Consider the following 11,966-nt stretch of genomic DNA (forward strand, 5'->3'; position numbering starts at 1 on the left):
CAAACACTAACCCCGGGGTTTGCTGGCTGTTCTCTTTGGCTCAACGGACTTCCAGAGGGCGTGGTTCGGCCTGGGCCGGGCAGAGAAACAGGAAGTGTGCGTTTGCTGGGAGGGTGATAGAGGAAGGGGGTAAGTGGCGCCCTCAGCCAATAAGGAGAGCTGTGTCTAATGTTGCAGAGATGTTGGAGGCTTTATGGGTTCCAGATTTGGGCTGGAGCATCAGTCGGCATGCACCCTTATGTCTACTTTTTCATTCATCAATTCATTACCAGGACAGGCATAATTTTAAACCTTTAACTTCTGCCTGTAGTCAGTATAAACTATGATATTCAATACCTGTCAAATCACATTTTAAAGAATAAAAAAATTGCCAAGTGTTCATGAAATGTTTAAAGTTTTTCGTCAAACATGAGAACGCATGTGAGTTCGCGTTACATTGCCTGCACTATCAACATGATAAGAATAAAACTATTACTATTAGAGTTTTACAATTACAAATTTTGAATGACTGAATCTGCAAAAAAAAAAAAAGGATTTTGTGTAAATCTGTTTGGCCGTGCCGTCTTTGTGCATGCATGTCATTATGAAAACGGTAAACTATACCAGCTTGCAGACTGTAAATAATTTCTCAAGATATATAGACCAAATTTGGATGTTTGCTATTCTAAACTTTAGAGTTTAGTGATGACATCATCTGCCCCAGTCATCGATGTCGGTTTTGGAAAGGAGCACAGACGGGGCCCTAAATAACCCCTGACCTCTGTGGCCCAGTGATCCCAGTCTACAGAGGTGACAGAGCACCTAATTGTGCCATCCCACAGCCCGAGGCCGAGCCAACACATGTTCCTCCTCGCCGTGAACCCGTGCGCGTCTGCAGTCACTTAAATACATTTTCTGCACTTTACACTCATGACACAGCAGACGGGTCCTCCTGAGAATCCGTCCAGACGCGAGGCCAGACTTGTGTTTGCTCAATCTGGGTTTCAACACTGCGATAAAAGAACCAAAATCTTGAATGATGACCAAATGTTGCGCAAATCTGCATTCGCAAACAAGCCAGTTTCCCAGCATTGGGTGTGTTTATACCTTCATTTATCTTGACTTCAGTGACTCATGTGTGGATCACTCTGTAGGAATCTTTGGGGGGGAATTTCCTGCTGCTTCAATCTGCGGTGATCCACTAAGTTTTTACGACAGCGCTCAATCATACCTTTTACATTTTAACACCTGTTTTTGGGGCATCTTTCCTGTTTCCAAAAATGATTTAAAATTCCCTGTCGCTGTCCTAAGATGTTACGTGGAGCCACAGAGATGAGTATTATTTAATAACGTCAGTTTTCCTGGGTAGTAACTAAAACTTGTCTATTCTAGACACGGTGCTTGACAAGTTCTAGCCAACAATTTGGGTGCGATTACCATGGTATTTGAAGGAGCATATGAGCAGAGAGAAGTTCAGAAGTTTTCTGATGAGCCCCATGATTGCACTGGTTTACATTTCATTCAGAGAGGAACGTCGAGCGGAAAGTAGCTCGATCCCAGTTGGGTTCAATCAACTTGAAAGAAGAAAAAAGCTCATCTGGCCATCAAAGGACAGAGAAAGTGAATTATATGAGGTTGTATTTACATAACAGCCTAAGTCAACTCCAGGATTAACTGTTATTAGAACTGGGGCTTACTGGGAGCTCTGGTGGAGACAGAGAAGGGACAGGAAAGTCATTGTTGCTGAGGCTGATCTGACCGCTTACCTTTAGCGAAAGCATGGCTTCGTGCCACCATCATGGAAAAAATGAGCTAACAAAGCGAGTAGGCCTGGAGGAATGTCGTGGCACATTGAAGAACAGAGGGGGGAGAGAATAGAGAAAGAGGGAGAGAGAGAGAAAGAACGGGAGAAGAATAAGAAAAGGGGGAAAGAAAAGGAGAAGAAAGGAAAGGGAAAAGGGGGAGAAAAGTGAGGCTGTCCAAACAGAACCAGATGCAGGAGTGTGGAGGCTTGTTTGATCTCTGTCCTCATAGGCTGATTGATGTTGCACATTTCATTTCCTTGTCAGAGTCTTGACATAATGTTTCACTAAACACTCAAGCTCGACTCTCATCTTCGTTTTATTTCCATTGGGGTCATAATTAACCCTTCCTCAAGCTGAAAATAGATCATACACATATCGATATATATCAGCAGATATTGACTTACACGCACACTCAGGGGGGTGGTGCTTGGATATCAAAGAAGACAGATGTATTGTCTGTTTCTGTCTCTGCAACATGTGGTTTGGTCGTGACTGAAAGAGCAGCCATGTTGATGCTTTTGAAGTTCTCCAGGAAAAGAAAAAAAAAAGGGGAGAATTCTATTCAAGTTCGTAACGCAGTCGATTCAATTATCGTCACACACCGAGAAGTCGAGGCGTTTCGGTGACACCCTCCACCGGCGGGAGCGTGGCAGTGTGACCAATCATAAAGGATGTGTTTTGAAATCCATGCTGGCTCGACAAAATGAGCTAATCATTAAATTCCTCCTCACCTTCACCCCGGGAGTGCCTCCCCCCCGGCTGCTGTTATTGATGTTTGCGAGCAGCCACGCCGCGCCCTCCTCCTCCACCCCCTTACCCACCCTTCCATGGCTCCATCCCTCCAGAGGATCTTATAGTGGCACAAAGGCAAACATCTGGGACCCATTTCCCCCCTGGAGAAGCCCTTCCTGTGGGGTATCCACTTAGAGGGGTTCAGGAGGAGCAGAGGCAGGGGGGGGCTGAAAGGGTGAAGGTGCGTGGTATGTGGGGGATGGTGGTGATGGGACTGGTGGGGGGGGGGGTGAGGTGAGATCTGATGGGTTAAAGGGACAGTTCAACATACTAAGAACTTATTCATATTTTGATCACTTCAACATCCACCACCCAGTCCCTCTAAGGGTCACCGATTAGCTCTTTTTGTCTCGTTTTATTTGATCCATGCAAAAATCTGAAATTTAAACAGCTCTGGCTCGCTGTTACCATTTGTTTACTTTTTTGCTAAACTAAGCTAAGCTAAGCTTTTGATTGTCTCTGCATGAAAACCATGCAGAGACAACCATTTTTCTTTTTAGATACTGGTAATGTAAACATATTTTTAATATTGCAATAAGCTAAAATTTTAAGTGTGGCATGTAATTCAGGAACAATCACATACAAATTTTAGTTTGTAAAGTCTTATAGCACAAAAACAAGCCTATAGAAGTAATATTACATAATGTTTGTGTAGATTTTTACTCAAAGTAACCTAAAAACGGTCGAATAAATCAGCAGTTGGAATCTTTTATTTTTATTTGTAGATATTTCACTGCTCAACATTGAGATTGCATCTCTTCTAAAATATTCTAAATACAGTAACTAAAAATGTCTCGGCTTTCGTTTTCACTGTGATGTTAATTTTGATTGTTTGTTCATGAATATTTAAAGCTATAATGTCATGCAAAAATTTAAATCCAACTTTTCACAGAAAGGAAAAAACTCAAGAACGGGCTGCTGGGGAAGATCATGAGATAAGATTAAAAACTCAAGAACAGCAGCTAAATTGTTCGGGCGGAATGTCCATTTTCTTTTTAGATACTGGTAATGGTTTGGGGTTTTCTTTTAACTGTTTTTCTGTATTACAACCAGTCTCTCAACCGCTGCGTGCAAGTCTATATTATTCTTGCTAAACTGCGACTTATCTTTTTTTGTTAGACTGTAACTTGTCAAAATATTTAGTGCTCAAGCTTCCTTCAAATGTCTCTGCTTTCATGTGTAATTTAGCCAATATCCTGCTCTGGCTCTGATTACAGTGTTTAAGTTCTGGGGTTCGTCCGTGGCACATTACAAACAGTCCCAGTGGAGTTCACAGCTATGTTGGAGATACGACTGTTGTGTGCTGAGGACAGGTTAGATGGATTAAGACTCCTACAGCTTTTTCAGGGACATCCAGGAAGAAACAGAGCGATTTGTTTACGAGCAGGAAGCCACAGTGTGTCCTTCACAACCATTTCCACTTCCACTTTCTCATAGAGGATTCATTACAAAGTTGTAATTACCAAGAATCTTTTTTGGGGTTGTCACGTTGTGACCTCTCCTTTTACTGATGATGGCATTATCATTGTCAGTAATTGATCATTAGTTTTTAATAAAAAAGATTTTGTTTCAAATCATCCTGCAGCCTTTTGATAGAAGATAAGGCATCATGATTTAAATGTTTTGTTTTTTTTAAATTATTGAACATTAATCACAGGAAACGTCTCTGAGAGACATTATAGTTACTCCAGCCATTAATAACATTTAAACCTAGAGGCACCTCTGTGTGATCATGACTGGTTGAATGAACATTACTGTATATCACATTGGTTTCACAGCAGGTCACATGATTTCCATCGGGGGCAGAAACACTAATGTGGAACAACTGCAGTCAAAAATGAACTGATAAATGCCTTTTTGTCAAAATCATTGCTACATGTGACATCAGTAGAAAAACACTACTTATTCCAGATAAGTTGATGCTGACTAATCAATTCCGTAGAAGGATGCTGACACAATATACAGCATTTGCGCTGATGAATCATTCAAAATCACACTGTCAGCATGTTGGGCTGACAGTCTTTGACAACAAAATGAGTCAGCAGTTCAGATGTGATCACGTAGCCACTGAGGTTTTACCATGAAATAAGTGTGTACAGGAAAACTTTGTGTGAATTCTGTTTTGTTTGCCTTTACAGCAGCTTTTAAAAACCCTAACTCTAACCCTAACCCTAACCCTAACCCTAAACCCTAAACCCTAACTTTGCAAGGTTATAGTTCTGACTTAAATGATGGTTATTATCTCAGATTGTTATGGCTTATTAAACTACATGTACTTTGCCTCTGAAAAATATCAGTGTGAAATGTGACATTTAATGTTTGAATTTGGTTGATAACGTATTGACATGTGAGAGATGTTGTTGATTCTGGGGACGGGAATTTTACAAGCCAAATGGCTTCTACCAGTCAACCATTTTTTTCTTTTCGGGTGTTGTCGATAATGCAAAAGTGATGAAGGTGAAGTCTGCTGTAATAACATGTCCAGAAAGAAAGAAATAAACTGAATAAATAAATAAATATAGTGAGAAGAATGTGCTCTCCTCCCTATTAAATCTGAGCATCTCAGTATTTGAAGGTAATAAAACACCTTTGGAAACACCTCAATAAAAAAAATGGTTCTTTCTCAGGTAAAGTGAAGAAAATAGACACCACAAATCAATCTGACTACAATTTCCTCAGATAGGGAGCCAGTCAGGGTGTTTCCAATCTCACACTTCAAGCACTGGTTACTGGAAGCAGAGTCGACCTGGATTCTCCAGGATTAGGCCTGATCACGCATCCACTCCTGTCAAACATTCAGTACAGTGAAGTACAGTCTGCAAGGTATGGAGGAATGCTGCGTTTCTACATCAGAGCTAGAAACACCAACAGAGACACCTTCAAAGAGATATGCATTCATATTGAATCAATCCCCACTCCCGATGGATTACACCAGTTAACCAATGTTACATTGTACGAATGCTTTTTTTTTTTTTAATGTTTTCTCAACTCCTTTGCTCTGGTTCTGGTTCTCCTTGTGAAGCCACTTCAAACGGACTCTGCCTTGGCATATCCCTTTGTGCTCTGAAACAGCAAATATGTGTCTTTCTAAAATGATTCAGATGCATACTCACAGTGATTCCACAAGCAGGGGTAGGATTGCAGAAATAAGTGAGGATGGGAAAATAGATCAGCTGAGTGTTAAGGTAAAGCATCTGCACTGCTGTTAAGGGGTAGAAGGTGTGTGTGTGTGGGGGGGGGGTGATTGAAGATGGGTGAAGGATAATAGAAGAAGATGGTCAAGTACAGAAGGAAAAAGAAGAAGATGACTGTATGCGAGAAATCTTGCGGCTGTAAATCAGCGGGGTCAAAAGAAGAGATGAGAGGATGTTGGGAATGCAAAGGCCGGGAAACATATGTTTCAGTTTTTAAATTAAAAAAAAGTAAATTGCGATGAATATTGCTTAAATATCTGTGGGCTTTGTACCATGCTTTGCGGAAGTTCCTCAGAAATCATTCTGGGACTGCCTTCTTAAAAATGCCAAAATGGCTTCTAATGTCAAAGAGGCCATCTGGTTCTTGACCAATTCAAGATGTTTTGTTTTTCTTTTTTTTTCTCCTGATGCTTCTTTTTTTAGATCAAATGCTTCATTTTTTATTATTAAGACCAGTGTCCATTTTTCACAATGAGACTGTTTGTCGGCACACATCCCAGTCATAGAAGTGAATCCCAGTTTACCTTCTTATCCAGGTGGAATAAGTACTTTAACTCCGGTAAAGTTCTGATGAATTTGTAACTTACTTTAATATAACGTACAAATTTGTGGCTGATGTGTTACTATGGATTTATTTATAATGTAATATTAAAGGTCCGTGAACCAAGACTAATCTGCTACTTATGTGATGATATTAATGAAGTACTGTGATTTTAGGCTCATTCTGCTGCCTGAGTTCTTTTCCTGTTTATAAATCTACTGCGTTTTATTGCTTGAATTTCACATAAAGAGTTCAGTTTTTAATTAAATGCTTTTGATTTAACAAATGCACGAAATATTCAAAATCCCCACCCACAGGTGTCTTTCAATGAAGAAAGTACAACAAAAAATTATAAAAATGCTTGAATTCCCAAATTATCAAAAGATACGTCTCCCAAAAGTTGCTTGGTTATAATCTTTATAGAAAAATAAATATTGATTTGTTTTTGTGTTGTGCTCAGGCTCTAATGACAGTGAAACCCTCTTCTGAGACAAACTGTGCACAGAGAAATTCAACATGTAACCATGGAAACTAAAATTCCTGAAAAGCATCATTCATCACTTCTGTCCTTGGTTGTTTTGCGTCATTAAAAAAATAAAATAAAAGAATAGTATTTGAGGCCTTTTTTGAAAACAAAACCAACCACCAGAATGAACGACAGTTAAACCATGGAAAATACAAAATAAAAACTACAAAAAGTAGCAAAAAAGAAACAAAAAACAGGCAACACCTCTACTTTGATATTATGTGTAGAATCTTTGGCATAAAAATATTTTATTAAAATACTTATTACATTCGTGAAGAATAGACAGACAGATTCCACTCCTAAATCCTCCTCCTCACTCAGGACACGTTTAAATTACTAGTAACTATATAATTTCAAATAGCAGTATTTTGCCCAAACATTCATTCATAAGGGCAAAGATAATAAAAATGTCCAATTTTGTGTTTAATACTTGGTCATAATTATTCATACAATGACATGAATGAGCAGTGTTCTGATGCTGGATCATGTAATCTAACTGTGCATCATGCTTTTAATAGACGAATGCTCTGCATGAAAAAATAATGTTTATCTGAAGTCATTGGATATGTTAAATACATGTAAAAGCGCTTTCCCCTTTGAGGTTTTCTGAGATGAGTGAAGAACAAGTTCCTTCAAATTGTACTTTCAAGCGCTGGCTGAGAGATCATGTAAATGTAAAAGAGCATGAAAACCTGCCTGAACTACTGAGAAAACATAAACAGGTTTGTGAACAGACAAGTGGATGCTCGTAAAAAAAAAAGTATGTGTACTTTTTAAGTACTTCAGTCCTGACGTCATCAGCTGGAAAAGGTGTGTATCCTTGCAGGGTTTCCCCTGCAGGGTGCGTGTTGAAGATGATGATTATGCTGATGTTGCTTTTTAGTGTGCAGGATGTTGAGGATGGTCGCGTTATTTCAACGTATAAATTATCGTTTCCAGTCTCACCACACACTGCCAGACTGGCAGTCAACACTTGAGACAACTTCCTTCCTTGATTTGGGTAGAAAGGAGTACCATAATTGAATAAAAGGAGAGCCCTCCTTCTCTTTACATACTGCACAAACACACACTACGCACACACACAGACACACACATTTTACAGGCTGGTGTATAAACTTAATGGGATGCATTTGGTTCCAAAGCCCCCAGCTTGCTCAGTGGAAAGTGAGCTGGACTGTTTTTCAGTTTCTCCATGTTGAAGTTTATAACGACCAGATAAAAAATGTTGCCATGGCGATTTAACCACAACATCGCAATTACCTTCATGCAATAAGACTCTGGGGGCTTACAAACAAGCCAGCGTAATGTAATTAACATATAAGTACCACCAAAAATGTCCTAAAACACAAAAGAAGGATGCAGGAATTTAACAGAGTTGGGGATCAAAGTTATTGATATTTCTAGTAAATAAATGCCACCAGATTGTCTTTCTATACTTTATGTAGAATTTGTTTCTCTTAACTGAATGCAAGATTGTATCAAGATACATTTTTGCACCATATTTTTGCCATATATTGTACTGTAAATGCATATTTAATGAATTACAACACATTAAACACATCAAAGTCTTTGCAGTCTTTGCAGTCATTTGCAGGAACAAAATCATACAGCAAAACTTCTCTAACCCCCCACACACACATACATACCTTTCCTTTGGGGGAATAATTGCCTCACTTCAAAGTGTGTTATTAACCTGCATTTTCTGTTCCAATTGTTGCTGCAGGGGTTTTTTCATAAATGTGGCTTGTGTGGGTGGGAAAAGAGATTCATATTTCTCAGTTCCACAAATCCTAGTTAAACATCCTGACTATATCTATCTATCTATCTATCTATCTGTTTGCGTCTTTATACAGACAGACAGACACACACACACACACACACACACACATATCAACATCAACAACATATTAATATGTTCTGTTTTGGATTTTATTTAAAAAAAAAACGTTTATAGATTAAGATGTGTCTCAGTTACACTCATGAACACCTACATTCACTCATACATGTAGATGTGTGATGTCATAAGTGATGTACAGAAACAAACACACACATGTACAATTAAAACAAAGCAAATTGATCACATGATGAAAGCAACAATAGAAGCATCACAAACGGTTCTGATCACAGTGAAGCCAGATGCATGCACACTAGCGGTGTCACTACTGCTGTGAATTAAGACCACAGCTGTGGCCCCGTTTCACCCTCCAGCTTCTTCTTTGAGTAGTTTTATCACTGATAAAAAATAACACAAAAATCACTATTTACATTTTAAGAAACACACAACCCTTCCAGTTTCAGAGACACATTGAACCTGGATGTATTGCATTTATCTGGAATTGCACTTAAAATCCATCCTGGTGAAGCACCTGACGTTTCCTGATACACATCAACATGAAAGCATGGAGTTCACCACAGGATTGATGCTTTGTCATTGGCAGATCCCCTAACAGGATGTGTGGAAACTGCAACAAGTCAAATTCAAGAGAAGACGCGGGCACGTGGTGGGGGGGTTCATAGTTGGAAAAGTAACCCCCTCTAGTGGTCCAAGAATGAAACAACAACTGATGGTTACAAATGAACACTGTGCTACGATTCATCAATTCCAAGTTACATTTCAAAATGCCTGCTTTTTGTGCATTGGCGTGAGTCAACAGGAATTTAAAGTATCAAATCTCATCAAGGATGATCGAGTAGGGCTGCTTTGTCTGTGTAGTTCAGAACTAGCGTAGAATAATAAAAGCAGGTTTGGGGGTATAGAAGGTGGCAGCCAGAATAAAGCTCTTCAGTTTCCTCTCAAAACGTCCAGCGTCACTTTTGGACTGCTGCAGTCTTCAGGTGTTGGTGGACGGGTGAGTGAACTAGAAGTCACTGAGGATGCTGACATCGGCGAGTTCTTTACGGTAGCGGTGGGAGGACAGCATGAGCAGGAAGGACCACTTGAGGGCCATGAAGGACCAGACGCAGGACAGGTAGAGACTCTGAGGGTTGGTCAGGGCTGTAGGGGGCAGGGACACATGTAAGGGTTCAGACAGCGGCGTACTGCTCAGTCCGCCGGGTTGAACCTCTCATTGAATTACTCTTAAGGGAAAGACATAAAACATCTGTGTGTTCGTGTAAAACAAGAAAGAGGATCTTACACTCCTTCCTGTTGATGGCGACAGACAAGAAAGCGATGAAGGCTACGACTACCACCAGGGAGAAGAAGACCCCGATGACGAAGAAGAACCTGAGGCCCTTCATCCACATCCTCCAGTAGTCCTTCAGGTACATGATGTGAGTGATCAGGGTCCAGAGCGCCAGCACCCCTGAGGGACCAACACAGCCAGGTTAGCTCTCATAAAAGAAATCTTCATGGATTCAGGAGTTTTCTTCTAAAGTTCACCTTTTATACACCAAATATTTGATCTTTTTTAATATCATGCAGCTATTATTTCCACAGTATTACACACACCATCAACACCAGCGAACATCTTTCCAACAATTTCCCTTTATATCGTACATGCATACATGTTGCATTTCAAAGGAAATGCAGTATGAGTTCTGAAGGGCTAAATATTAAATAATAATATTCAAAATTTACTCCATTATTTCATAATAAACACTGAAGACAAACAGTAAGACAAACTGGGGGAAAGAGAGAGGCTGAGGACTAGGGAGCATCAGATCCACTGTCTAGGATTAAACATCAAATATCAACAGATTCTAAGAACCACATCTGAAGCCTCAGTCCGAGGAATAGCTAAGATACTGTGCAGTCACGTCATGAGGGAAGAGTGACACAGCATATCAATAAATGCTGAGTCAGTGAATAACACTTCCCTCTCTGTGTTCCTTTTTCATGGCTTTTCCCTTTTTTCAAAATCATATTTATAGCCACAATCTTGTGAAAAAACAAAACCTGACATGATTTTTCACCAAACTGCAACAGGAGGAACTCCATGGACGTGATATTTCTAAAAGGAAAATCTGTGGTTCCAGTGACGGTTGGGCACAAAGCACTGAAGACAGAATAAAAACCACAATAATGCACAGACACATGCATTAATGGGTCGTTTACATAGGGGAAAATTATTTTTTTGCCCTGCAGAAAAAAATCAAAACAAAGTTGATCCATTACAACTTTAAATATATCATGTTAGTGCAGCACAGCTGACGTTTCATTACATTTTACTAATGTTTTACAGAGTATCCTATCTTTTCATGAAATTAGGGTTACGGATGTTGACATTTGTTTTAAAAGTTAGCAAAGGCTCAAAGGTCAATATTCAGGGAAATCACGCTGAGCACAGCGTATTACATAATTGTTCTTAAAATTAACCAATCTCTTTTTTTCGCAACTCTGTCTGATCAGCCATTCTCATTCTGGAATCAAACCTGTGCTGAAGGTCGTGCAAAACAGAACCACACCTAGAAATGAGTCCAAACTCCAAGGATCATGCATTGACTGACCTCAGCAGCATTTAGCCTGCTTTAAACAACCTGTAGTTCACACCACACAAAACTGGGGAAGTTAAATGAGTAAAAACCCTGATTGTAAATAATAAGGTGAAATGAAACATGCAAAACCATGACTTAATCTTCAAGAGATCTCATTTCAAAGCTACTCATGTTTTCACATTCCCTGATAACGTTACAATGCCTGTTAGATTCAATCAACCAGTGTAAACCTGATCAGATAAACACTGACATTCATCAATCCTCCAGTCCCTTCAGTCTCAGGAGGGTCTGAGTTTCAGTGTGTGTGTGTGTGTGGGGGGGGTGTCTACCTGACAGTCCTCCCATGGCTGCGGTCCACGGCTGTTTGTACACGACCATCCACACGAGGAAAGCTGACAACCCCATGAACACACCAGTCGAGGCATAGCCGATACTAATGTAGGTTTTATTACAACCCATTATCACAAAAAAAAAAAAAAAAAAAGCAAAACAAACAAAAAAAGACTAAAGGTAGACTGGGACACGGAAATCAGGACAAAAAAACAGAACAAAACAGCGGTCAGGTCCAGGAATATGTCCTGTTAACGAATGATCGCGTTCCTATAAAAACGTTTCTGAAGAAAAGTGATATTCTCTCCGGTTCAGCTGGAAAAAGACAACACGCTTTAGTCTAAGTCATCGTTCAAGAGCCA

The 11,966-nt window shown here is 39.8% G+C and overlaps 1 protein-coding gene across 1 annotated transcript; it reads right to left on the reverse strand.

The window, feature by feature from the left end:
* Positions 1 to 8,748: 8,748 nt before the first annotated feature.
* Positions 8,749 to 11,966, reverse strand: LOC137595762 (heme transporter hrg1-A-like). Its single transcript, XM_068316031.1, has 3 exons — positions 11,604 to 11,966; positions 9,975 to 10,142; positions 8,749 to 9,832 (listed from the first exon to the last, which is right to left on the reverse strand). The coding sequence occupies exons 1-3, from the start codon at positions 11,731 to 11,733 to the stop codon at positions 9,696 to 9,698; spliced, it is 435 nt and encodes a 144-aa protein (XP_068172132.1). The 5' UTR covers positions 11,734 to 11,966; the 3' UTR covers positions 8,749 to 9,695.

Source organism: Antennarius striatus, chromosome 5, assembly GCF_040054535.1.
Source record: "Antennarius striatus isolate MH-2024 chromosome 5, ASM4005453v1, whole genome shotgun sequence".
In the NCBI taxonomy this organism is placed as follows: domain Eukaryota; kingdom Metazoa; phylum Chordata; class Actinopteri; order Lophiiformes; family Antennariidae; genus Antennarius; species Antennarius striatus.

Coding starts and splice junctions, on each gene's coding strand:
- LOC137595762 (XM_068316031.1), bottom strand. CDS start 11,733: ATGGGTTGTAATAAAACCTACATTAGTATCGGCTATGCCTCGACTGGT. Junction 10,143..11,603: donor AGCCATGGGAGGACTGTCAG/GTAGACACCCCC, acceptor TTGGTCCCTCAG/GGGTGCTGGCGCTCTGGACC. Junction 9,833..9,974: donor CGCCATCAACAGGAAGGAGT/GTAAGATCCTCT, acceptor TGCCCCCTACAG/CCCTGACCAACCCTCAGAGT.